The sequence below is a fragment of the Rhinolophus hipposideros genome (assembly GCF_964194185.1).
Source record: "Rhinolophus hipposideros genome assembly, chromosome: 14".
NCBI classification, from domain to species: Eukaryota; Metazoa; Chordata; class Mammalia; order Chiroptera; family Rhinolophidae; genus Rhinolophus; species Rhinolophus hipposideros.
In genome coordinates, this window is record NC_138060.1 from 36,253,177 (window position 1) to 36,281,160 (window position 27,984).

Here is a 27,984-nt window from a genome sequence, read left to right on the forward strand (position 1 = left end):
GAACATAGACTTAAGACTGGAGCCAAAGTTGCCTAGACCTGGAAGGGCAGGCCATGCTGGCTGACGGGTGGATTCCAGGTACAAGGCTGAGCCTCACTTCCACAGAGAGGGGTTAAGTCACTTCTGGGACAGGGAAACGAACATAAGGGGTCCATCTGATGGAGAAGGCATCATCTGAGCAGTGTGTGGACCTGTCCACCCTTTTGGAAGAGATGGCCCCTCCTCCGAACTTCCTGGGTATTGGCTCCATGCGGGGCTACCTGGCCTTCACGCCAGTCTTGTGACTCACACATCAGGTGACCAGTCTCCCTCACTAGGGTGTAAGGTGTCTCCCTTGTCATGTTTCTCACAACACTTACCACCTCACATCTAACAGACTCACAAGAAAAGCACCATTAATTGATTGCAGACCTCAGGGTCTGAGTAAGAAGTCTACCTGGCTCTTTAAAGGGTCTCTTAAGTCTTACATGTAAATTTAGAACCACTGCTCTTTGGGCGAGGAGCCCTTTTTTGTGGGTCACCAAGCCTTTCTTACATATGAGCTTTTGTTGTTTTGAAATTGAAATGCTGGTTTCAATTGGTGGTTCTTTCAGAACTGATGCCTGACACTGACCTTCCGTTAACAAAAAGGCATGTTGGAGGCATTACTAACACCTTTTCGATGAGATTTAGTAAGTGGAGGAGAAAAGAAACATTACTTCATCTATTTCTCCACCGAAGGGTTATTTCAGTCAGTGAGACAGAAAATGAGCTTTATTCATAAAGCACTTGGAAATCCTGAAATAGTAAGTTCTTTGTGTGTGTGTGTGTATGTGTGTGTGTGTGTGTGTGTGTGTGTGTGTGTGTCTATTTGACAAAAAAGAGAGGCCTGGGCTCTGAGAATGAGATGGTGTCAAAATTCAGATATAAAATACTCAACAACTCAGAGAAGCATGCAAAAGGGCATAAAATTTGATAGCAGCAGACCTCAAGCATGGATGCTGGCTTTGGCCTTTGGTGTTTTACTTCACCTTTCTGTAACCCAGACTTTTCGTCTGTAAAGTGGGTTGGCACGTACTTATGACCACCAAGTGAGAGCAGGTAGGTTCCAGAGCATGATGCCGGGCATGTGGATTAAAAGGCTCCTTTAGAGCTCCTGTGTGTCACTCAGCTCCTACTGTCACCATCCCACCTTGGCAGTGGTTACCAGCACCGGTTTGAGAATTACCCAGACTTCTAATTAAAATGTAATCTTGCCATTTACTAGCTGTGTGACAGCGGGAAGGTTTCTCAACCTCTTGAAATACAACCACTGTAATTTATAAAGTGGAGTATCTCGTCCACCTCACAGGTATGCTGCACACGATATAGAGGGGGTCTTGTTTAACACACTCCCTGGTACAGAAGAGCTGTGCCTTGAAAGCAGGTTTCCATCCACATAAACATGGCTGTGGATTTGGTCCAGTTCAGAACCTAAGCTGACACGATTACAAACCTCCTGCTACTCCACTTGGAAACATTTTTAGCAAGTGCTTAAAGCTCCACCATCATTTTTTATAAGTGATTGTTACTGCACCAGGAGCTGCACATCAGGTTAATGAGGAGAACAATAAAGGTCACGGGCTTCTTACATTTAGTTTGACCTTCCTCGGTCAAGGTCTTCTCATGATTGAAAGTAAAAAAAGATTTTCTAGAACTTGTGAGCCATCTTTCTGAGACTGAACCAACTGCATTTGGCCTCAGTGTTACTGAGGGGATCTCCTTGTACCTCCTGCAGCCTCTAAATAGTGGACTTGTACCCTTAACACAGCACTCCTGCAGGGCTGTGCTCTGACCTTGGCAAGACCTTTCCCAACCGCTGACATGAAGCGTTCAATAATGATACTGCCAGCAAACTCTGCAGCCCTGCAGCACTCAAGGAAGGTTCTGTAGCCATAGCAGCTGACACAAGTGCCATCTGGCCAAGGATGGGTCTCTATGACACACACAAATACATAAACCACTGTGTCAGGCATGCTCACACCAGTACGTCCTGAGTGTAGCCCACAAAACATACCAGGGCACTGGGCAGCTCCACTGGAACCATGTTTACGCTCATCTTCCTCAATAAAGGTTCTGTGTCAAACGCCTACTTACAGCAGCAGCAGCGCCCATTTGGCCACGAGGCTGCACGTCAACACACTGACGTGTGGTCTCTGGGCATTAACCATCTAACTGATGGCACCAAAATCAGCAGTCCTGGGTAGGTGATTCCTCCTACAGGTGAGGGTCCCTTCACCTCATTGTGATCGTTTACACAAAAATCACGGGCTAAATGGCGAAATGCAAAAACGAAAACAAAAACATCACTTCTTGTCAACCTGTGTGAGCCACACCACTTGGCTCCCGATAGACAACGTTTCTGGCTGTGGTACGCATCTCAGTTGAAACCTGAGGCCAAAAGTGGCTTCTTCCCTTCCACTACAAATACAGACTTTAAAACATTTTGTATACTGGACTCTCAAGTGTGTTTACTGAGAGAGATGAAAATATAGCCTTCCTAAATTCCAAAAAACATACCGAAAGCAAGTAAAATAGACCCCACAGTGAAAGACTACATTTATAAAAGAGATTGATGATAGATAGATAGATGACAATAATGAAAAACATAAAATCCAAAAGCGTGAAACATATTCTGTGGGGAAACTGGAGAAAAGGCACGTTCATACATTGCTGGTGGGAATACAGAATGACATTTGGAAATATCTACCCAAATTACATATGCATTTATCCTATGACCAGGCAATCCTATCTCTAGAAATCTATCTGAAAGATAAACAGGCAATAAAACAAAAGAGATGAATGTTATTCATTATAATACTATTTGTAATAGCTAAAGACAGGAAAAACCCATATGTCCACCCGGGGAATAAAAAATGGTACATCCACACAAAGGAGAACTTGGAAGCTATAAAAAAAGCAATGAAGTACGTTGCTATATATTACTATGAAGTAATCTTATGATATATTGCTAAGTGAAGCTGACAAAAGTGTGTATAATATGCTACCGATTTCTTAAGAAGTGAGAGGGAGGGTATATTTACTTGAATATATTTAAAAAAATGAAAGGATGAGCTATAAAATATTTGAGAAATGATTCCCTATTGGGGGAGGGAGAGAATAGATTAAAGGATCAAGGATGTAAGCTGGTCTTCTTTAAAATGCCTTTTTATAGATTTAACTTTGGACCCCTGGAAACATTTTACATAATTAAGAAATAGAAGTAATAAAACAAAAACAATTTCTAAAAATTTAAAACAAATAAGCCTCCGTATACCCACAGAGAGAGTTATGATTCAGCTAAGTATAGGTCAGTGTGTGAATATGAGGAACTTACTGAGGGGAAGGAAAGAACTGTGTGGAGGGGCTAGAGAAACTAGTCCTTGGAGCCCCCTAGGGTCAGGAATAGTGCCTCTTCATACCTGCAGCTGGCATCTATTATTAAACCTGATAATTCATTGGCCACTGGTAAAAAGACACAGAAGGGTCTTGCCTCAATAGTGGACAATCATCATCCATAGTTTAATTGCTGCCCTGGTCCCACATAACAAAGTTGAAAAGTAAGGCCCCAAAGTATCAAACTGTTTTCAAGTAACTTAACTGAATCCTAAAACAAAACTCAAGACTACTTATTGAGATACAAAAATATCCAGCACCCAACAAGATAAAATTCAATCAAAGATTGCCAGGCATACCAAGAAGTAGAAAAAGATGGCCTATAATAAGGGGAAAAAGGAAATCAACTGAAACCAACCCGGAAATGACACAGATGTTAGAATTAGCAGACAAAAACATCAAAATAATTATTATAACTGTATTTCACTTGTTCAAATAGCTAAAGAAAATATTGAACATGTTAAGCAGAGACTTGGAAGATATATAAAAAGACAAATCAAACTTCTAAAGATAAAAACTACCCTATTTGAGATTAAAAAAAATTACTGGATGAGATTAATAGCAGATTAGACATTGCAGAAGAAAATATTAGTTAAATTGAAGACATAGCAATAGAAACTATCCAAAATGAAACAGGGGATGGGGGAAGCCTTAAAAATTGACCAGAACTTCAATGAGCTGTGGGACAACTTCAGGAAGCCTGAGATGTGTGTAACTGTAGTCCCCCAAGGGACGACACACGTCTATGCAGACAAGTATTTTATTTCTCCTGTGCCTCCTACATGAACTGACAATGCAGATGTGAGTTAGAGTTGTGGCCACCACAAGAAGATCCATTCTTGTCATCCAGAACATCTCTTAGGTCCCAGATGTGTTTCAGGGCATCAACTTCCAATGGGAAACATGGGCCCCAAAACTCCCCAGACTCTTCTCCGTGGCTTCTCATTCTCAGGCTGAGCTTCAGTGAGGTGGGTCCCATCTCTGGAAATTTGTCCTGCTGAGCAGAACCCCCATTGCTCCTCTGCACTAAGCACTCTGAGCCACTGGCCAGAACCTGACCAGCCTCTGAAAGGGAAACTGGAAGTTCAGCCTCAGAATTTCCTGGGCAATGAGTATCACTAAGAGCAAATTTTCTGGGTCCAGAAACCTTAGGGACAATTGCTTGTTAGGTGCCTGAGACTTGAACCCCAAACCTGGCTCTCCTTGTGACAATTTTTCTTCTGTGAGGACTAAAGGACTTCGGAACTGCAGGGTCTAACAAATGACTGTTCATGAGCCTAGATGCATGTCCACAACTACGACGCAGGTACAACTGGGCCCATGATGCTACGGATGGGTCCATTTGTATGGTATCTGGACGAGGCGATGTGACAGGGACAGAACACAGATCACGGTATTTCCAGGGGCAGCGTAAGACAGGAGAGATGGACTACAAAGGGGGAGCACAAGGGAGCTTTGGGAGTTTAGAAAACTGCTTCGAAATCTTGATTGTGGTGATGGTTACATGACTATATGCATTTATCAAAACTGATAGAACTGGATACTAAACAAGGTGAACTTTATTACACAAAAGTGATGCATTTGTCAAAACTCATAGAACTATATGCTAAAAAGGGTGCGTTTTGTTAGATATAAATTATGCCTCCCTGAATAAAATAAATGGAAAACAAGAAGCTCCCCCCCAAAGTGAGGCCTTAAAAAACATAATTATATTTTTATATAATATTTGTCTTTTATTAAGATTGATCCAAATGTGATTAATCAGCATTACCTCAATAAATTTAACTTAAAAGAAAAGATTGATCCCAACTCATACTCCATTAACAAACTCCTCCCAAAGTAAAAGCCCTCTTGAGTCTGTGCTTCTCAAACTTTAAAATGTGCATGAATCTCCAGAGAGTTTATTAAAATACAGATTCTGAATCAGGAGAGGTGAGACCAGAGATTCTGCATTTCTCAGGTGGTATCAGTGCTTCTGGTCCGTGGACCACCCTTGAAGTAGCATGGCGGAGGACACTGGAGAGATCACTTGACATATAAAGACCAGAGAAGTATTCGTTCAGATTGAACAAGCCTTTCCTGGCACGTTGGCCTGTGTAAATTAAAGGACTGGTTCCTTGGCAACAGTGTGTCACTTACTATCCTCAGAACAGAAAGTTAACCAGCTATCATTCCATAGGTTCACTCTTTGGCCTCCAGTGGAAGGAAGCCTGGAGCCAGGCCTGGAATCAACTCCAGCTCATGGTGGAAGAAAGCTCTTTTCAACCAAAAACCAGAAAACCCTGCCCTGAGGATAGAGGTTTCAGGAGACCCATGAAGACACAATGGCCCATCTATCCGTCCGTCCATCCATCCATCCATCCATCCATCCATCCATCCATCCATCCATCCAGCTATCCATAAATAAACAGCAACCTCTCTTCAAGTGTACATGGAAATGACTCAGTCAGAAAGGAAGTCCGTTCTGATTCCTTGCGATTCTGCTGACATTCCAACGACTCTGAGTGGCCCGCCTAACAACTGCTGAGAGCCCGAGTCCTGCCTGTGCCCCAGCAGGGGAATTTCATTAGTGGAGTGCTTTCCCAGCAGGGGTAAGAAGTGGCCAGTAACAGGAAGCCAAGTGATGGAGGATGATAAATAGTCAGTTTTTATACTCAACAACTTCACGGCATTTTCCCAGAGAACTGGCATTTCTTTGCGCATATCAAAAAAAAAAGAAAAAGAAAAAGAAGAAAGCTATATAAATGTTTTCACACTGGGGTTAGGATTCCAACATACAAAATACTCTGGGGAGCAGGGGACAGCAATGGCTTCTGATGCAGATTCAGGCCTTTTCAACGGAGCTTGCGCACATTCCATTCACTGTTGCATCCAGGAAAACACAGCTGCTATTTTTGTGGAGACAAGCAGAATGGCATCGCATCACGAATCACACCCTTGTCATTGTGTTCTAATACTGCACTCTCCTAAGGGCCAGGCAACATGGTACTTACTCCTTCATGCGTTTCATCTTGGTTCCAGCCATCGCGCTGTGGAAAACTGTTGGTCCTGGGGACATGTCTGGAGCTGCGCTGGTGACAGTCCTTGTGTCTGAAAATCAATGCACAGCCCTTATTGACTTTATCAGCACTCTAGCAACTCTGAGGCCACACTCAAGGGCAATCAGAAAAACAGCAGCTAATGCACCTTTGCCACAAGGTAATGCCACGTTAATTAAAGAAGAATTCAAGTATGACATGCACATTAAGGAGATCTGTTCCAAATGACAAGATTATTCACACTTTTAATATATGCAAGGAATTCCAGGACCAAGCCGCTCTCAAAAGAAGGCTTAAACAGAACACCGTTATTTAAAAGATTGGCTTTTTATACTAGAAAGCCGGGGACAGACATATCCATAGAAAAGCAAACATTCTTGGGGAGTCTGTGGTCAGTCGCTTTCAGCCGGTGTGGATATTTGCTTCTGATGAATGAGGAATTTTTGTTAATAAACTTAGTTTTCCCTTTCCCTTCACCCCACATGTGAGCATGAGTTTTTTTTGCAATAGAAAGCAAGATGCTGACCGGTGGGTCATCTGCAGCCTTGAACTTCAGCCGAATGGATCAGAAGGCCAAAGTTGGGTTCAGAAGGTAAAGAGTTGTTAATGAAAGGTGCAGTGTTATGAAATCTGCTGAGTGAGCCACAGATTTTACGGAGATGCCCTGAATGCTCTTATAAAACATGTTGGAACTGAAGGGAAAGAAATAGTCCACCAACCGAAACAACGCTACCTCCTATTGAGAAGCTAAAGCTGGACCCGGAGCCAGAGCTCAGTGCCATCCAGAGCTGGATTTGCACACTTTTCCTCCCTGGAGCTGGGGGCAGAGCTCTTCCTGTGCATTCCCACAAGGTGCCTCACACCCCATCAGGAAAAAAAAAATCTTTGAGCCCCCAAATATTCATTTATAAGTTATATCCACATAGTTGTTGTGTCAGAGAAGGAACCCAAGTTGTGAAATTCCCACTCTTCTCAACAGATCTCATGTAACGTGACTGTCTGATTTAGGGACCACATGAGGAAGAGAGAGACAAACCCCACTTTAGGTATCAGTAAAGCTTTTTTTATATGTGTGTATATATATTTGGACCATGCAATAAAATAAAGTATTCGCAACACAATACAACATAATTATTCGATGTAACTTCCTCCAAGAAGTCCTCCTTGATTCCCCAAGGCTGGGATAGTTGGTCCTCCCTTGTACTCGCATAGCACCAATAACAGTACTGTTCGCCCTGTAATGATACGGTTACCATTGCTTTTTCTCTTTCTCCCACCAGAATGTAAACTCCATGAGGGCAGGGGCTGGTTCTATCTCATTCACTGGTGTAATACTAAGTGCCCAGTACACACCCACGCTCTCTCTAACCAAGGGGCAACTCTACATGCTGTTCATTTTTAAAAATTTATTTAAAATTCATAAGTTATTTTAATTATAAATTATTAAGTTTATAAATTTCAGTACACATTTGTAATGTATCCTCATAGTTCTTAGATGTCTAAATTTAATAAATTAAATGCAAATTCCAATACTTCTCACACACACCCTTCTTTTGTACACCTCCTTGGGGCATGCATTCCTCTCTGAACTTCTTGCTCTTCTCGATATCATGGAGATAAGTGTTCTTGCGCTTAACTCTGTCAGACTTTCTGATCTTTTCTCAGCCTAGATCTTTAGATGCAGAATTACTGCATCAACAGGTGTGAACTTTGCAGAGGACACGTTACAATAAGTTAAACAGACAACCTGCCCTGCCTGGTACACCTCCTGTTATGCCCCTACGTTAAGACACCGGTACTGGCAACTGATTGCTCCCCTTTTTCTCACTCCTAGAGATTACCCCTTCCCCGTCTTGAGAGGAAACCTGCCCCAGCATTCGCGGTCATCAGATGGTAGCTTCATGGGCTTCTCCTTTCTCGCCAGCTCTGGCCATGGTAGCGGCTTCTCTCCAGAAAAGGCTTTTTGGGGTGGGATGGAGGGAGGGAGGCTTGGGGTCTATTTCATGTTCTTGTTGGTTGCTTTTTATAATCATCTTTCCTGGAACCTGGAAAGTTATTAAAACAATAACCAACTACACCATGCCAAGTAATACACAAGCGCAAAAATCAGCTCTGCCAAGAATGAAAGGAAGGTGCTGCTCTCCTGTCTCTTCCAGAGAGAGCTGGCAGGTCCTGAAGGCTTATGCAAATAAAGGTCAAAGCAATTTCCAGGAGCTGCAGTTTATGTTAATCTAGCCACTGTTCCCCTCAGTAAGGCTCTCAGCACTGTTGGGAAAGATGCTGAGCCTTGAGCCTCAGAGTGGACAATAGGGCAAGTAGAATTTTAAGCAATGTGGCTGGCAAAGCGTGGTTCGCAGAGCAATTTCTTGTCCCGTGTTTTTTATTGGCCAGCCTTTCCCTCTCCATCTTACCTTCCAACATGAACAGCAGTTGCCTTACATCAAAGACGAGGACAACACATTTGGCAATCATGATATAAACAATTGGGCTGGAATCACAGATTCACTATAAGATCACTGAATCCCAGTGTGCTCTAGACCACTGCGTCGCAAGCTTTCACGTGACACGAATCACCCAGGGCATCCTCCAATGCTGCCATCTTGGACCTGCCAACCCAGGGAGCAGATACTGATGTAGTGGGTGTGGAGGAGCTTGGGATTCTGCATTTGTAATAAGCTCCCGGGTGGTACCAATGCTCCTGTCCTGGGATCCCATTTTGAGTAGCAAGACCAGCTACGTAATTCGTGGGGCCCAGAGATACATGACAATGGAGAGCCCATTGTTCAAAAAGCAAGAGGAAATCTCTGATTTCTTTCTTCTGCATCTCACTCTGGAGTAATTACGGTGTTTTTTTAATTGGGCATTTAATGTCATTCTCCCTCAGGAATTGGGATAGATACTCTTGAGGAGAGTGAAGGCCCTCACAGGGTCCCAGCTGTGACCATCCTGCAGCTGTGCCCAGGCCCCCACAGTGAATGGACTGTGGCAGGAAGTGGGTGGAGGAGAACCCTTCCCAGGGAGCTGGCTGGTTGTAGCACATGAGCGAGACTTCAGGACCCTGGTATATGTTTCATTGTCCCATCAGATTTCACATATAAAACACAAATTCCCATCAGACTTCACATATAAAACACAAATTCAAAGATAAAATTATTAGGAATTTCATTAACCCCCAAGTACAGGGCCCGGTCCTGAGCCTGGGGCCCTTTGTCCTATAACCTAACACTGGTTATAGGCCCATGAAGCGCTGGTTCCAGATCTCTGCTTTCTGAGATGTTATTTTTTTAAAAAATAGATGAACCCTTCATCCCTATGTTAATTTTTTAAAACTAATTTTCTCTTCATTAATTTTAACGGAATTTTCTTTCCTGCACTTGGAAACAGCATGTATGTGTGAGGTACACACACAATGTCAGGTGCATTTGTGGTAGCACACATTTCTTATGAGAACTATATACCTTTCTCTCCTCCCAAGGAACTTCTGGCAACAGGTGGGGACCCACCTTCTCCAATGAGTAAGTCTGTTCCTCTCTGATCTACCTTTGATTGGCCTTCACTTTTGCTTCACCTCCATATTTCTCTAAAGAACAGTGGATCCTGACGTGAAGCACTGCAGTGATCACATTCTTCTCCTTTTGGTTTCTGAGACTGAAGAATGTCCACCCACCAGTCATCAAACACAGCTTCTACCCACGGTGATTGCTTTAAAGTGGGTATGTGCACGTGCGAGTGGTAGATTTTATAGAAAACTGGCCACTCTGTTCTGCCAGTGGTAAATTCTGAGGATATTTGACTCCGATGAGCCTCTGTGGAAAGCTCTGCAGTGTGTGGTATGTGGCTGGGACTCAGAAGATCTTCACTGACTGCAGCCTCAAGTCAGAGGAATGCAGGGGGAACAAATGGCAGGGGGAACAAATGGCAGCCTCCTTCTACACACTCACTATTTGGGCTGTCTGTTCCTTAGAAGGGGACTATGACCGCAGAGTAGTTTTTCTTATTTTTTGTGTGATGTCTATCTGATTATGGTATCAAAGAATGTCCTCTTAGAAAGAGTTTGGAAGTTTTCTCTCTATTTCCATCCATGTTCTGGAAGAGTTTTGAGGGACTGGTATTAATTCTTTGAATGTTTGAATTCACCGGTGAAGCAATCTGAGTCAGGCCTTTTCTTTGTTGGAAGTTTTAAAATTACTAATTTGATCTATTATTCAGATTTCTTTCTTTTCTTGAATCAGTTTCTTTTTCTTCTTGAATCAGTTTTGGTCTTCTGTCTTTCTAGAAATTTCATCTCATTTTCTAATTTGCTGACATAATGTGCTCTTGGTATACCCTAATAATCCTTTTTATTTCTTTAAGGTTGGTAGTAATATCTTCTCTTTCATGCCAAATTTATTAAATTGAGTCTTCTTACTTATTTCTTGGTCAGTACAGCTAAAGATGTATACATTTGTTGTTGTTGTTCTTTCCAAAGAACTAATGCTTGGTTTTACTGATGTCCTCTATTGTTTTTCTATTATTATTTCATTTATTTCTACTAAGATTTTATTATTTCCTCCTTTCTGTTTGCTTTGGGTTTAATCTGCTTGTCTTTTTTTCTTCTTCCTAGTTTCTGAAGATAAGGTATATATTTTAGATGCTCAAAAGGTGGGAGTTAAAAATCAAAGGTAATGTAAATAGTAGCTGTAGTCCTTAACCCATAAAGAGTGTATGATCATTTGGGGAAGACAGTGTATCTATCTAGATAGTCACCAGGAGTACACTGAACACATAAACATAAGAGGCTATGTTAGGTACAGGGAATACAAAGAGGTATAAAAAGGGTCTGTGGTCCCTTCAAGTTACGGCCCATAGTTATTGTGTTACTTCTACTCTCACCAGCTACATGGCCCTCGGGTCACCTCCCTGGACCTCACTTTCCTCATTTTATATTTAAGTGGTTTCATGAGACTGAGGGCCTTCTCTCAATTTAAACATTTTGTGATCTTGTAGAAGACATTTCCCTGGACCTTCAGTGGGATAGAATTTACTTGGGAAGGCAACACTTACACTAACAAAGATAAAGAGCCATCAAAGGGACCAAAAATGTTAAGAGGTAAATGGCTGGGACCAACAATAAATGCTACAGGTGTTACAGAACACCAGGCAAAATCATCCTGCAGTCTCTTTCCCCACCTGTGATTTATAGGATAATGAGGATTAAAACATTTGATACTACCCCATGGGGATGTTTTGGCAACGTGATGAGAATAAAACGATATGAAGAGACATTAAGCAACTAGAAGCTGTGTTTCTTAAGAGCTCAGAGTACAGCTCCTAACAGCAATATTTTCAGGAGTCCCTCCTATGTATAAGGTCTCTTACCAGCAAAGCAATTTTCTCTGAAGGAGTGACAGCTTGATGATTCTGGCATTTCACCAGCAGAGAGAGGTTCCTCTCTCATTTCTTCCAAATTTCCCTTTATTCATTTCAGTTGCTGGACAAATGACCTTGGTCTTAGAAACCTACGTTTGCCCTCCCTGCTAAACACCCTACCACGTGGGTAACAAAGATCGGATGCAAGGATTGCAGGGGTGGATGTTTTGGCAAACAAGATCTCTTAGGCCCCTGGGACACTGCTTACTCAGGAATCCTTGCAGATGCTGCCCTTGGTGCACAGTACAAATACAGTGCTTCTCAGCTACTCTCCTTTAACGCTCCTCTTCCTCTCAATTGCCTAAGTATTCCTATTTGAAGACAGCCCTGTTTGCCCAAATTATTGCCGAGGCATATCCTCACGGCCCATTATGTATCCTCCTAATCTTTAGAATAGGACACGATTGAAGATTCATCTAGGGGTTAGCAAACTTTTTCTATAAAGGGCCAAGTAGTACATATTTTAGACTTTGCAGGCCAAACCATTTCTGTCGCATCTATTGTAGCGTGAAAACAATGTATAAGTGAATAAATATGACTGTGTTCCAGTAAAATTTTATTTACTAAAACAGGTAGTGAGCCCGATTTGTCTGGATGATAGAGAAGCATTATGATTCTGAGCTGGAAGTGATCACAGACTTCTTTGAGCCAAATCACCTCGTCTTATGGATGGGAACATGAGGCTAGGAGAGGCAGCATGGCTTGCACAAGGTCAGAGCCCTAAGGGGAGGGTCAGCGCCAGGACCAGAACCGTGGCTTCCTGACTTCCAAATGGATGCTCTTTCTAACCCTCCCCCTAGACAGACCACATCCACATAAGGATTTTCATGTGCTGATTTGGAAGATATCAGATCATCAGACAAAACCCCTCTAAAGGTTAAAATTTGGGGAGAACATTACATCTGTTATCTCATTTCTCTCCCTCTTCAGATGAGGGCCCCATGGGTTTTTCGAAGAGGGTCCATGAGCCAGCAGGGCACTGGGAAAGCTATCCACTCTGCTGAGAAGCTTTGCTGACCCACATCTTTGTGAAGATTTTTCCTTGAGCTTCTCCTGTGATGACAGTGGACCTCAGGTTCTCAATAGAATTGCCTAAGAATGTGCAAAGCAGGCTGCTCTCTGTCATAACTGTGTTACCCCAACAACCCAGGGTTGGAGACACACTGCCCACATCTCCCTTCAAAGAAGGACTTGTTGCCCAGCTGCCAGGAGCACTGGAGACAGACAACCTCCAGCTGTGGCCCTGTCAGGAACTGCCTCAGTGGCAGAAAGCTGCCTTGTCCAAGATGATGTCCTTCTCACGTGGCCCACAGCCAATGACTAATCACGGGAGGGGTAGGAAGCAGGCCATTTTGGCCCACGCAGACAATTCTGATGCGTCCAGAGTGCCCCATGGGTTTGGGCAAGGCTTGTCAGGACCACGTCACTGCTCCACTCAGCCCTCCGCCTCATCCTGCTCCCATCCCCTCCTGTTCATAGGGGTCAATCCTGAGGGCACGCCCCAATAAACGTCCTACCCACTGAACTCCAGGTCAGAGGCTGTTTCCTGAAGAACCCAAGCCATGACACCTGGGTCCTGGGGTTCGAGGGTGCGGGGACAATGAGGTGATTGTCTGGGTGCCTTTCACAAGTTGAGTATTTGATAAAAGAGATCATGAAACCGACAAAACTGTAACCGTTCAGACCCCTCCCCCCACTGTCTCCAGCTCCCTCAGAGAATTGTATCTATAGGCACAGAGCAGAAGCCACGGCTGTCGTCAGCTCTGCAGCAGCTGCTGTAGCCAAGCCAAACCATGTGAGGAGCCTGGAGAAGGAAACAGACAGGAGGAAAGGGGAAGAAGGTGGTGCAGGAGAGAACATCCCCAGCTGCTTCCAGTAGGCGGGGGACGGGGGCAGGAGTGCGAGTGTGTGAGCTGCCTTAGAGGATGGGGGTTGGAGTCTGTGATGTTTGGTAAGTTACCAAACTCCTAGGACTCACTTTCCTCACCTGTACAAAAGAAAAGCAAAATCAAACTTTTGGAGATCTAGTAAAACTTAAATGCAATGATCTCTATAAAGGTGTTTGTTTGTTGGTAAAGGCCTGAGGGAAATGGATTACACAGCCTCCCCTCCTCATCCCAAGGCACCCACTCCCGTGCTCTGCACAGGACAGCTTCTCAATATATAGCGCCCCACTGCCTCCACCAAAATTAAATTAGTTGGAGAAAAGTGGATCAGCTTGGAAAGCAAATTTGCTACCTACAGGGGACAAAATGAATGCCAGAAGATAGGCAATCAATAAACTTTCTATTTTTACCACATAGTTATTTCACACAACAAATATTCAACTGAATTGTATAGAAGATAAAAACAACACGAGTTCAGGGGTTTGAAAACATTCATTTCCTTTCAAATATACCAGAAGCAGTCTCTAGGAACAACACCTATCAGTAAAACAAACAAACAAACAATAACATAAGGGAGTGTCTTGTTTTTTACTAAGCAATTAAATGTGTATATAGGTTAAGAAGAAGTCTGTGAAAGCCAGACCCTAACTTTCAGTTGTGCCTACCCGGTGGAGACAGAAGCCAGTGTTTGGGGAGCTGAAGTGTTCTAGACTGCCAACGTGGAGAATCTTAGCTTTAGAAAGGAAATGTGCTTTTTTGTAACGGCAGGCTGGGCTGGCTTCAAGACTGATTAAAATACTTAAAGCAATTGCCTCAGCACTTCCCTCTTCTTTTAATAGGAAAGAATCACATGAGCCATCCAGGTTCACTGCAGACCAACTAGGAAACACAGAAGGGGAAAGCTGCTCCAAGAACCGTTGTTACCACTTTGATATTTCCGCATGCCTCTGTGTGTGTGTGTGTGTGTGTATATGTGTGTGTGTGTATCAACTCCAGTTTTGTATACTTTATTACTTTATAACACCTTTCATGCCAATGAATATGTAACTACATTATCATTTTTAATAAACTGTAAAGAACTTCTTTATTCTAAAAGACATGCTAAACCCCATTGCTAGACATTTATTTTGATTCCAGTTTTTTACTGTTGTAAATAATACTGCCATGAGAATCCTTGTATGTGAATCTTTACACCCAACTCTGATGAATTCTTTCAGATAAATTCCCAGACACAGACTTGCTGGGTCAAAAATATTTCATTCTTTCAGGCTAGTATAACCTAAATGCTGTAAGAAAACCCTTTTTTTTTTTTTTAAAGATTTTTTTGGGGAAGGGGAACAGGACTTTATTGGGGAACAGTGTGTACTTCCAGGCCTTTTTTCCAAGTCGAGTAGTTGTCCTTTCAGTCTTAGTTGTGGAGGCCGCAGCTCAGCTCCAGGTCCAGTTGCCGTTGCTAGTTGCAGGGGGCTTAGCTCGCCACCCCTTCTGGGAGTTGAACTGGCAACCTTGTGGTTGAGAGCCCACTGGCCCATGTGGGAATAGAACCGGCAGCCTTCGGAGTTGGGAGCATGGAGCTCTAACCGTCTGAGCCACCGGGCCAGCCCAAGAAAACCCTTTTTTAGGTTGTAAACAGCACTCTCTTCATAGGTCATAAAGATGTTAAAGATTGAATGTGAGATACCTTTATTAAAAACGTGATTCAATTTACTAAAATTTGTCCAAAGTAAGCATATTCTTTATAAAGTCTTAACTGGAAGTGAGGGGCCTTTCTTCCCTGGTTTCCTACCTCAGTGGTTCTCAAAGTGTGGTCCCTGGACTGGCAGCATCAGCCTCACCTGGGAAACCTGTTAAGAATGCAGATTCTCAGGCCCCACTCCCAAACCTATTGAGTCAGAATCTCTAGGGCTGGGCTCAGTGATCTGGTGACTCTGGTGCTCGCTACATCTTGAGAACCACTCGCTTCGCCGATGCCATCTGCCCCCCTCATCTGGCGTGCATGACTTCCTGCCTGAAGTTCTAGTCATTCAGTCTAGAGATGTTGAATTGCTTCTGGAAATTCCTTGAAAACAATGAACTATGTTTGGCATTCCTCTATGTACCCTATAGTGGTTCTGACAAAAGGAAAATTTTAATTAAATGGAAAAGAATAAATTCTACCTGTGTAAAAACCTCAAGTGTGAGAAGTAAGACAACAAAAATCCTGGAAGACAATCTAGGAGTCTATACATAAAGTTCTTTAAAAAAAAGAACAGGAAAGCTACAATCTATAAATGTTTAGTCATATTTGCCTACATAAAAAATGTAAAATTTCCATTACCCAAAAATACTCCAAAGAAACAATAAACAAAATAAACATAAAGTAGTCTGGACAACAATTTTCAACACGTATGATAGAAAAAAAGTAGTAGTATCTTTATGCTAATTTAGCTTAATATACTGAATGTTAAGTCAAGAGCAAGTGGCAGTGAATATTTCTGTCCACACAAGAGGGTGTCAGATATTAAAGATCCTAGTCAACACCTTTTCCAAGTAAAAGAAAACCTTATTTGTTTAGGAAAAATAATAAACATTAGCTCCCCAGACAGTTCATGTCATGTTTGCACCTGTGACAATTCAGGCACACACCACCAAATGGGATGCTCCCCATCCCCAGCAAAGCCTGTCTGCTCCTGCCTGTTTCTGGCTGTGTCTTCATGGTCTTGTCCCTTCCAGCTCAGGGCCTTCCTCCTCACCTCCTCATGGCCACATCTACCCTACGTCAGGAATCCTCTCAGATGCTACCTTCTCCCTGAAGCTTCCTTGATGACTTCTATCTCCCCAACTAAAAGCAATACTCCCATGTTAGGAATCCTTGCTCTCCTGGTTGTATAGACCTTCACCTTAGTTCTTCTCTGCAATCGAAGCCTCTAGTGGGAGGAACCAGGCCTAACATGTCACTGTGAGCCAACACCATTCCTCTACAGAGTATGTTAACTTTTATGAAATTGTAATGTATGAGTAGTAAATGAGTGCATGATTGTCGAGTTTCTCTCTTAGGGCAACTTGATTACTGGAACTTTTTTTGTAGGTAATAGTAATATACAGGATGTCCTTTGCTAAGAGGATACTAATATAGTACTGTTACTAGTATAGATACTAGTATAGTACTGTTTTAGGGATTTATTGATATTACAAAGCCTTTTCCCTACCCCCTTCCCATCACCACACATCTGCCACGTGAATGTGTTTGGCATGGTAACAGACACATAGCAGGTTTTCTGTAAAGTGCCACTAATTCTGAATCTGTTAAAGAACTCATGGAAAATATTACATTTCTCTAACGCATAAACAGAAGGGATAGTGGTAAATAAATACTGTGCATTCACATCAAAATGATCCAAGTGGTCTATGATCCAAAATATCCCTCCCTCCTCCACATGTAGTGGTTTCAATGTGTCAGTGACCAAAGATAAAACACTACATTGAAATCATCCTAAGTGTTGTGAGAAATGCTTTTCTGTCAAGGTGAAAAGCACAATAGTGCAAGGTTAAATGGTTGTCAGTCATCCCTACGCACACTCGTATGGCTTAGAGTTTGAAGAGCTTAAGCGAAGGAAGATTCTAAGGGATTCCTATTGCCTCTCTGGTCTGCATCAGTCGTGTTGTTTAGTAGAGATTAAATAGTTATTACCAAAGTTCAGAGGAAGAATTGAGGGATAATAATTTTTCAAAAAGCCAAACTGATAAAAATGTCAACATGTTAAAGGAACCTTAATGGGCAGAGAGCTTTTGAAGTAGCTGCTGCTGCTATATTCTAATTACTTCTGTGACAATATCCAGTTAGATCTACAAAACGAGCCTTTATATACAGAGGGTGCCAAAATATATATATATATATATATATATATATATATATATATTTTTTTTTTTTTTTTTTTTTTGTAAAACTGTATAAAAATGCCACCGATGGAAACCATTTTGAGCACCTCTTGTAATTGCAGAAGTCAAACGTGACTTGTATTCATCTTTTGTTGTCGGTATATATTGCGTATTACAATTTTAATACAGTTTTTTCCTTTCTTAAAATGCATACACATTTCTTTGGCACCTTCTTTATATATAGCTCACCAAGGACTTGTGTCATTCTGCTGATGTGTTCTCCCTAGAAGTACAGCTAATTTCCTAAACATCAAAAAATGTTAAACTTCATATGTTGCCTTGGTTTATAATCTGGTTACTAAGAAATATGTTGACTGAATTGTTCTTTCTAAGTGTGATGCAAGGAAGACAGATCACCTTCTCTTCTTACTGAGCAGTGATGGGCCTGAGTTACTGTAGTAACAGCATCTGTTGTCTGTGCAATGAGAACCTACAACCAGTTCCCCAGCGCAAGTCACTCCTTTGAAAGCATCCTCTTTATTGTTTGTTAAAGGTGATTTTTTCTGATCTGCTTAAAAACCAGGGTATGCTAATCCACAGAAGAAAGATCAAGTTCCTTAACCTGGCATACAAGCGTCTCCATGGCCTTCGCCCGATATGTCCAGGTTTGCTGGTCCCTTCCTCACACCTTATATTCCAGCAGCACCAAACTTCTTGATAGTTCCATGAATATACTCAGTTGTTTCATACCTCTGAACTTTCACACTGCTGATCCTTGATAAATAGCTCCTAATAAAATAGTGGTAAATGTTTGCACACTTAAAAACAGAATCTTTATTCCTGCCATTTGGTCATACAACCGAAAAATTTAAATAAAAACTCACAATCAAATTTCAAAGAAAACAAAAAATCTCAGTCCTTTTCACCCAGAACCTATAATAATATCCTCTGCACTTCTATCCACGCCAGGTACGACAACTTATCATCCAGTGCTAGATGTTATCACAGTGGGTTTTTCGGATTAAAAAAAAAAGAAACTAAGATATAAGGTTTTATCCTTGGAGCATAGCAATCCCATATATTGAGACTGACAATGATTAAAAAAAAAAAAAATTCAGCTTTGTTTTTTGGACCAAACCTCTTCCAATAACTAAATGATCTTCAGAGTGATGGTCCTTCCAGCTTGACTAAATGCAATCTGTTTCTACAGGAGGAGTGAGGTGGAGAGATTCTTCTTTGAGGAAACCTTAAAACCTGTTATGAAGCCCTGCTAGACCACCATTGGATCACAATGGATGACTACATTTCAATTATTTCATCCTTGGAGACTGAGGATCATTTACAATAATAATAAACAATTCTTCTTTGGGATTCTCGGCCCTTGAGCCAGACACATAACTTCTGAGAGTCTCGGTTTCCTCATCTGTAAAATGGGGAGGTTGGGCTGAAATATCTGTAAGATTCCCTTCTAAACTTTCTATTTTGGGGGTATCCCACCAGATTCAGTAAGGATCACTATATTTTAGAATCTGAAGTAACTTACTCACCCAGAGAGGTGCAACCCAAGACGTTTTCCAAACACCTGACCAGCGCTTCAGTGTCACTTCCCTGTCAAAATAAGAAAGATTTACTTCCTTGTGTGGTAGAAGGATATTCAATGACATGAAAAATGTTCTTGTCACATTTAGGCAAAACAAAACACCAAAAAAAATCTGGTTGCAAAATTATTTGACAGTATAATCCTATTGTTTTAAAGAAAAACATACTTCTCTCTCTCTCTCTCCCTTTCTCTCGCCCCCGCACATCAATCTATAGATCTATTGCCCTATCTCTCTGATGAGAAGAACACACACTAAAATGTTAACAGTGATTTTGACTGCAAGGTGGGATTACGGGTGATCTTTATTTTATCCATTGTGTGCTTATGTCTTTTCTACTTTTTAAATAATAAACAAATATTACTTATTTAATCTATAAAGATGGCAAATGCTACTAGAATTAAAAAAATAATTTTCTGCAATCCATAATCTGCTCAATACGGCACGAATCAAGTGAACATTTTTTTCCTATAGACTGTCTCTACCAGATCGTCTTGGGAATTTATGGTTTTCAAGGAGTCATAAATCTAAGAATTGCACTTATTTACCTTAACCCTCAATAATAAGAGTCAGGCATCCCTTGAGGGTGCGGGGGGAATCCCAGTACTGTATTTGACAACAAACATTACCTTTAACACAAAATAAGTATCTCTTCTCCCCAGGAGACTGGAAATAGTCAAAACAGCATCATAATGATCTGGGAAAATGGAACTTCTTAACTACTTTCATGTTTGTTGTTATTCTGAGAGAAATTAATAATTTATGGCTCACCTGCTCCATGTAAAAACAAGCAACACATATCACAGTAATTGCGGATTTTAGAAACAATGTACTGTAGTATAATAAACTACTCTACAACATTACATAAATGTGTTGGGCTTCACTTTACAACACTTGGTGGAGTCTGGGCAGCCAGTCGTTATGTATGTGATAAAACCCAGTATCACTTCATGTCCGAATGTACAGAAGACACAATGATGAAGAAGGCATGCCTGGTCAGTGCTGGTCAGTGAGGCCAAAGCCCTAACAGAAAGCTCTGTTGTCCAACCCAGGAATAGGAAGGCAGATACCAGGCACAGACGCAGAAGTAAGAGCAAGTCCCTCCTGCCTTCTGCACCCTTGTGGTTTCCAAACATAACAGGGACAGTCTAGAGTCAGATGGGAACTCAGCAGAGACATCCTCAGCTGGAGGAAAAGCAACACACACATTGACATAAGCAGGTGATGGTACCAACCAGGCAAGCCTGGGTGCTAAGACTGGCTCCTCCACTAAGGCTGTGGGCCTATGCCAAGCAGCTTGACTGCCCAGGTCTTAGTTTCTACATCTGTAAAACTCGGGTGGGGCGTGAATCAGATGATGATTAAGGAGTCTTCCAGCTCTAAAACCCTGTTCTTCAGGCTGAAGAGCTAGGTGGACAATGAGTGTGGTAGATTGTTTTCAAAGATGGTTATAACAATCCCTCCCATCCCTGTGCTCTTGTGCTATTTCTCACATCAAGAGGCAGAGTCTCTTTCCCCACCCTTTGAGCTGGCCCTGTTACTCGCTTTGGGCCACAGAAAGGATCAGAAGTGATGCTGTGTGACTTCTATAATTAGGCCTCAAAGGCCAATGGCTTCCATTTTTACTTTCTTGGAAGCCGACTACTACATAAGTCCGGGCTGTCTTCCTGGAAAGACGATATGGTGAGAGGCCCTGGAGCATGAGAGGAAAACAGATGCCCCCCACCAACAGCCAGACATGTCGGTCAGTGGGGCTACCTTGGATCCTCAAGCCAAGCGCTCAGCTAAACGCAGCCACATGAGTGACTTTAACCAAAATCACATGAAGCAGAATAACTGTCTTGTGAACCCAGACATTCACAGAATCATGAGAAACAATAAATCATTTTTTAAGCTACTGCGTTTTAAGCTACTGCTGTTTTGTTACACAAAGTTAACTGAGACACTAAACAAGTTGAGGTCACCGATGACGTTGTTCCCATTTTCATGTGCCCGTCCCTAGCTCAGTCCCCAGCACAGCATCTTTCTAAAGATGTCTCCTGGCGTTCCGCACCATGTTTGTACTTTAGCAGGAAGTTCAGTCACGGAAAACCTTTTTCAGGAACATATTGTGGCGGGTGCAATGTGGGGGTTTTGGGGTTGACTGGAACAACGTCTGCGTTTCCTCAGTATCTCGCAATTTAAATTGATCTCCGCCAGAGCTAAGTGGTCTGTGAGAGCAATCACCTCTCTCTAGATTTCAAATTATGGTGCCACCAGCCTTCAGTTATTTCAGCCAAGCGCCAGGAAGTTGATTTTCAAATGCTGTGAAAATAACCTAATGGCCCCTTTGCTGATGAATTTAGATGTTCTTTGGGTCTCCTTCCTCCTTAACCACCGACCCTTCTGTAACGGGAACATGCCTCAGAGGCAGGAGGGACCTCTAAGACGCAGCTCTGAAAAACCGTCCAATACATTCAAGTTCAGTCAAACACTTAGATTTCTTTTTAGAAACAGATGCGGTAATTTGGCTGGTGCGTTAGAAATTGCTTCTACGGGGTAAAGGGTAGCTGTTGTGAAAAGGTCCAGTCGGATCTACAACGAACATGATACTGAGAAACGCCTGCCTAGCCGCCACAGAGAAAGCTACGGTATCTGGGGCAATCTCACCTTTTAAACAATGTTTGTAGGTAGATTTTAAAATAAAATGTTCTTGGATAATTCATATTGGTTTTTAATCTGGAAAAATATAGAAAATTATCACAAGAAAACAAATGTCACCAAAATTCCATCACTATTAACACACCCACAAAAATATGCACACGTATTTAGTCAGTCTTTTCTCCATAAATCTATCTTTTAGACATTGGAGGTTATACTGTGTATGTATGGCGTACCTAGAATACGCAGACACACATACACTTTGTTTGGACTTTCATCCCATGCTATTAAACAAGCTTCAGAAACCTAGTTGTAAGGGTTGTACAACATTGCACTGTAAAGCCGTATCATATTTATTTATCTGTGCCCTTATCATTGGGCATTTAGGTTGCTTCATTTTAAACAATTTACTTATTTTTTTAATTCCAGTTGACATTTTATATTATATTTATATTAGGTTCAAGTGTAGAGCATAGAGGTTAGACATTTATACAAAGTGATCCCCTCCCCCCCTTAGTCGAGTCCCCACCTGGCATCATACACAGTTGTTATCATATTATTAACTCTATTTTCTCTGATGCACTTTTCATCCCTTTGGCTGTAACGACCAATTGTACTTCTTACTCCCTTCATCTTTTTCTCCCTTCTTTTTAAAAAAACAATATTGCAATGACTATCTTTGCCCATAAATTTTCGCCCTATGTTTATTACTATTTCTTTAAGTCAGTCACTCAGAAATGGAATTACTGAGTCAGAGTGTGCACATTTGAAAACCCTCTTCCTTCCCTGCTCTTGCCCTTTTCTTCACATTTCCAACGATCTTAAGTAGTGCATTTTCTCCACAGTGAGTGACAATTTTTTCATACTTTTTTCATCTTCCTCTCTATGAAAATCTGCTTTCTCTCAAGAAAAGAGATGATAGACTCATGAAAGCCAAGATGGTTGATAAGGCTCATGTGTTACCTCAGGATATTTGTGTTTCAGTAAGGGCTATAACCTCATTTCAGAGGAATGAATTTCTAATAGCAGAAGGTTAGGCAGTAGCAAGCAGGCATGTCAAAGGAGGAAGTCAGGTGGTGTCTTCACAGAGCTGTAAAAATCACACTGCATATCAGCCAGTTCTAACTAAATAAGCCTCACCTTGGAGCTAGTCGTGGTGAAAGATTTAGTACACACACACACACACACACACACACACACACACACACACACACAGAACAGCCACTTCATTACCCAGTTGTATTCCATTTATTAAATACCAGTTATGTTCCAAATATATACAAAGACAAGGGAGACAGACGCAGCCTTAGCCCAACCATTCTGGGACAGATAATCCATTTCTATAGATCGGAGGGAAGAGAGCACATGAACACAGGATGGGAGGGATATGCCCCTAGGGTGTTCCTGCCTATACTCGGAGTGATTCACTGCTCTTTCAGCAGTAAATCCCCCATCAATTTCCCCTGCGGAGCATGTTCTCCACCATAAGGTGGCTGGTAGGATTATAGAAGCCAAGTTGAGAAACCAGTACAAAGGTCTTTTCTAATAAAAGCCACTTATTATAACGAGACAAATAAGGATCCAATAGCTACCCTAGCTCAAGCCACCATCGTTTATTTCATCAATTTCCCTTGCAACAGATACTACTACTATGTGGTTTGTGTAGAATAAAATCCAGACCCCCCTCAACCCCCCAGATAGAATAGAATCCTGTCATGGCTTGCCACAGGCCCTTAGTGATACAGTTCTTGTTGGTCTCTCCAGCCTCCTCTCTTTCCACTTTCTCTCCTACTCACTGTGCTCCTACCACATTGGGTTTTTTTTCCTTCAAACACATCAAGGTCTTTACCACCTTGGCGTCTTCTCCTTGGCTGAGGACGCTCTTGCCTCACATATTTAGAGGACTGTCTTTCTCATCCTTCAGAGCTCAACTCGATGTTCTGCTCAGAGGTTCTCTGAGTATCTATGTAAATTAGGTTTCTACCTCTTCTTGGGTCAACCCTATCACAGTGCCTGTTTGTTTCTTTTGATGCATTTCTCCAAAGATATAATTAATGTTTGGTTTATTATTATTTGTTTCATGAGGGCACACCAGAGGATGAAATTGAAACAGTAGTTTCAGAATCAATAACTCTCACATTTGGTGGTAGCAGACGTGTGTCAAATCCTGTGTTAATTTGAATACTAAAATTCAGTCAGACAGAGAAAGACAAATGCCATATGATTTCACTTATACGTGGAATCTAAAAACAAAATAAAACAGAAACAAACTCATAAAAACAGAGAACAAACTGATGGTAGCCAGATGGAAGAGGTGTTGGGGGACTAGGTGAAAAAGGTGAAGGGATTAAGAACTACATTGTCACGGGGATGTAAAGTACAGCATAGGGAATGTAGTCAATGATATTGTAATAACTATATGGTTGCCAGAGGGTACTAGACTTATTTCTCACTCTCCTTTTAGTTGCTGACCCGTGGAGGAAAGTCTTAGGGGTCAATGGAAGCAGTAAACAGGAAAATCTTACACAGGGCAATTTCTACCTTACACCTGTGGTAGGGAGAATTCCAGTCTTGCTTCATGTGCCTGGGAAGTGGGATTCTTGGCCTGGTTTCTAGTCACAGATCAGCTTTGGAGGTGAGGTCTGCAAACATTTGTGGCAGACTGTTCTCAAAGTTAATGTCAGAAAGCAGCTGATGATTGTCTGGAATGAAATCTAGCTGCCCCCTTTCACTTAGGAGATACATAGTTCTCTTACCTGGATTCTCAAATTTCATTGTGAGCAGGGATCACCAAGGATCAGATTAAGAATGCAGATTCTGATTCAGCAAGTTTGGGGTAAGGCTGAGATTCTGCATTTTAACAAGTTCCCCAGTGCCACTGATGCCACTGGTCCACGGACCACAATTTGAAGAGGAACCTTTAACCAACACGAATGATATGGGCACTGAGTTCAATGGTAGACATCTTTAATGAGCCTGCCACCAGGATTGTACTAGAAAGGACTGGTTGCCTTAGAGCATTCTTTTATTCAGTTAGTGTGAATGTTACTTTAAGCGGGAAGGAATTGTTACATGCACCTATTTTGTTAAGTCAGAATTTCTCAACTTCTGGCCTATTGACATTTTGGACTGGGTGGTTCTGTGTCAGGAGGCAGTGGGGAGGGGCGGGGGGGGGGAGACTGTCCCGTGTATGGTAGGGTGTCTACTACCAGCCTCCCTGGCCTCTCCACACTACTAGAATCCCACCTCCTCCCAAGCTGTGACAACTAAATACATCTCTAGACATTTCCAAATATCCTCCGGAGAACAAAATCCCCACTGTGCTAGCTTGGAGTCATGATATTTGGAGCCACGATATTTGTTGCATTCTGTTACAGAATATCTGAGTTCATACTTAATTGACTATAGGTAGATGTGTTTCATAACTCTTACGCTCATGAAAAAATAAAGGTGAGTTCTAAGAAGGAGCGTGTAGGTGTGAAGACTCAGACATTTCACCTTCCCTACATGGTTGCAAGAACACGTCTTTTCTTCGCTGAACTTTACATTTAAAATAGTGGAATGTGTGTGTGCGCGGTAGGGTGGAGTGGGGGGTATAACTGTTAATTTACATTAAAACCATAGATACTAATGCATTACTATTATATATAATATATATTTAAAACAATAGCAAAGTCTCCCCTTTACTCCTGTTTTCATTCAGGAAATATTCGAGGGATTTAGGTGTGCAAAGTATAGCACTAGGTATGTTAGTGATGAATTGGAGGATGACAAAACTCAAAAGAATCACATTTTACATTGAAGTCTTCTTTGGGTCGGATACTTTAATAATGTGAGTCTTACATATACTGGAAACAAAAAGTCCAATTAAAATGTTAGCTTTGAGTTAACATCTTTTTTTTAAATGTTCTAAAACCTTTGTTTGGGCCATTAAAAAAAGAAATAACAACCTGTAATTGCCAAGCACTTCTAGTTTTCCCAGTCAACTTTGTATTGATATGAGAGAATTCTAACTCCCGGGAAACATAAAAATCTCCCAATCGTAAAGAAGTCAGTGGTATAAAAAGCAGTTTTTCAATCCAGAAGGATGATTTTTCTATGAGCATTATTTTGTTGGATTCTAACACTCTGATAGACACAATGGACCAAATTCTCAAAACCATTCTTAAACTCAATAATAACGTGGCAGCAAAAATGTAGTTACAAGGTTTATACCAAACTAGAACTACACAGCATCTTAACTTTTGCTTCTTTAGTTCTTAGAGGCAAGCCCAAAATAGAGTCATGTGTGCCTACCACAAGAATTATTGCCTCCCTTGAAAACTCCAAACTTTGATTTCAAAGTTGACTCGATGATGTTTTGAAAATATAAATCCAACAATTATGTAACCATATTCCTACACCAATATTCCTGCTAGAGAAAAAAAGAGTTGTATTTAGCATCTGTATCATCTAGGACAGTTTCAGCTGTAAGTAACCAAAAACCCACCTAAAATAGCTTAAACAGAGTCCTACTGTGTCACTTTTCAAGCATTCTTGGGGACCCTCCTCCCCACACTTTGGGGCCAGAATTGATAGCATGTTTATCTTATACCAATCCCTGGCAAGTGGAGTAGGATGGTCAGACTGTCTGGGATGCAGCAGGATTTATCCACATTATGAGAAGAGGTGGCTGCTGACACACAGGCGAGGCTCTGACAGAATAAACCAAAGGACAGTGGCACAGCCTAGTGGGCTTCAGAGTGAACCTGTCTGAGTTTAAGTCCAGCTCTGCCATGTGTCAATCATGTATTCTGAGCAAATTACTGAATCTATCTGTGCCTCCATTTCCCCATCTGTAAAATGGGTTGTTGGGAAGATTAAATGTTGGCATTTGTAAAGTGTATAGATCCATGCCCGGCACATATTAACTCTAATATGTGTTTGTTAAACAAAATGCTCAAAAATGTTTGCTGGGTATACACCCTATATGCATAGCAACTTGGAGTGAACCCAGGTTAATATTCTGCTCACTGTTGGAATGGTTATTGCCATTGAGGAAATCTCTTTCTGGGGTGGGGCCGGATGGCTCAGTTGGTTAGAGTGCAAGCTCTCAAGAAGGTTGCTGGTTCAATTCCCGCATGGGATTGTGAGCTATGGCCCCTGCAACTAAAGATTGAAACGGTGACTGTACTTGGAGCTGAGCTGCGCCCTCCACAACTAGGTTGAAGGACAATGACTTGGAGCTGATGGGCCCTGGAGAAACACACTGTTCCCCAATATTCCCCAATAAAATTTAAAAAAAAAGAAATTCTTTAGAAAAAAGTGCGGTGTAAAGGGTTAAAATAATTCCAAAAACCACAATTACTTTAAGAAAAAAAAAAGAAAAGAAATCTCTTTCTGAAGCAGTTTGTTTCTCAATCTGTGGCTGGCAGTCACTTATCCAAGAGACTCTGGGAGTGGTGTACAGTTCAAGCTGCAACTGGGTTTCAGTGGGGGGGAAAAAGGTGAAACAAGGAAAGAAAAGAGGCTCTGCCGTTCCCCTGGGGGAACAAAGCAATAAGAACCCACTCACGGAGAAGCTGAGTCCCGGGAGGAAGAAGCCAAACAGAGGCAAGGCAGAGAGACCATGAGGCCGCGTCCCTCACCCTGCTTTCCCCGGTGAATGTCTCCCTCTTGTTAGATGAGAAAGAACTGTAAGTTGGCTAAAAAGAAACAAAGTGTCTGTTTAAGAGAAGTTTTGAACAACTCTGAAACTTGAAGAGTTGGAGATAAATAGGTAGGTAAATGAAAACAATTCACGCAGCTCTCTTGGAAGCTGAATATGTGGATGAAGAGATCTAGAAACGATACCAGTAAAAATAGAAATCGGTATACAATAATGTGCCCTTGAGGAATGAGTTGTGAATGAATGAATGAATGAATGGTGACTAGCTGCCATAAGACCTTAGTGTGGGATGCGGGCTCAGTTTGGCCACCACAGCCTCTTAGCGGTTGTACATCTATCTTTAGACATTCTCAGGAGCCTCCCAGAGGGTTCTGCTTCCTGTTCCCACACTTTGAGGCGGTAAAACTCAACCATCTGTCTACCTGAGGCACTCTCTCCCTGCAGGTGGAGGCTATGCTGCCTCCCAAAGGCCCTTCAGAGAAGGCTGGGCAGAT

At 41.9% G+C, this 27,984-nt stretch overlaps 1 protein-coding gene across 16 annotated transcripts in view; it reads right to left on the reverse strand.

Moving 5' to 3' along the window:
• NEK11 (NIMA related kinase 11) overlaps window positions 1-27,984 on the reverse strand; it is a 184,641-nt gene that overhangs the window by 20,157 nt on the left and 136,500 nt on the right. For 9 of the 16 annotated variants that reach the window (XM_081072875.1, XM_081072877.1, XM_081072881.1 and 6 more), the window contains 2 exons: window positions 19,153-19,213; window positions 6,408-6,504 (listed from right to left, as the gene is read on the reverse strand). In XM_081072875.1, coding sequence (XP_080929001.1) covers window positions 6,408-6,504; window positions 19,153-19,213 — 158 coding nt within the window. Of the gene's footprint in view, window positions 1-4,956; window positions 6,303-6,407; window positions 6,505-6,678; window positions 8,498-19,152; window positions 19,214-27,984 lie in introns of those variants that run through there. The other 7 variants (XM_081072880.1, XM_081072879.1, XM_081072878.1 and 4 more) reach the window with 3 other exon arrangements.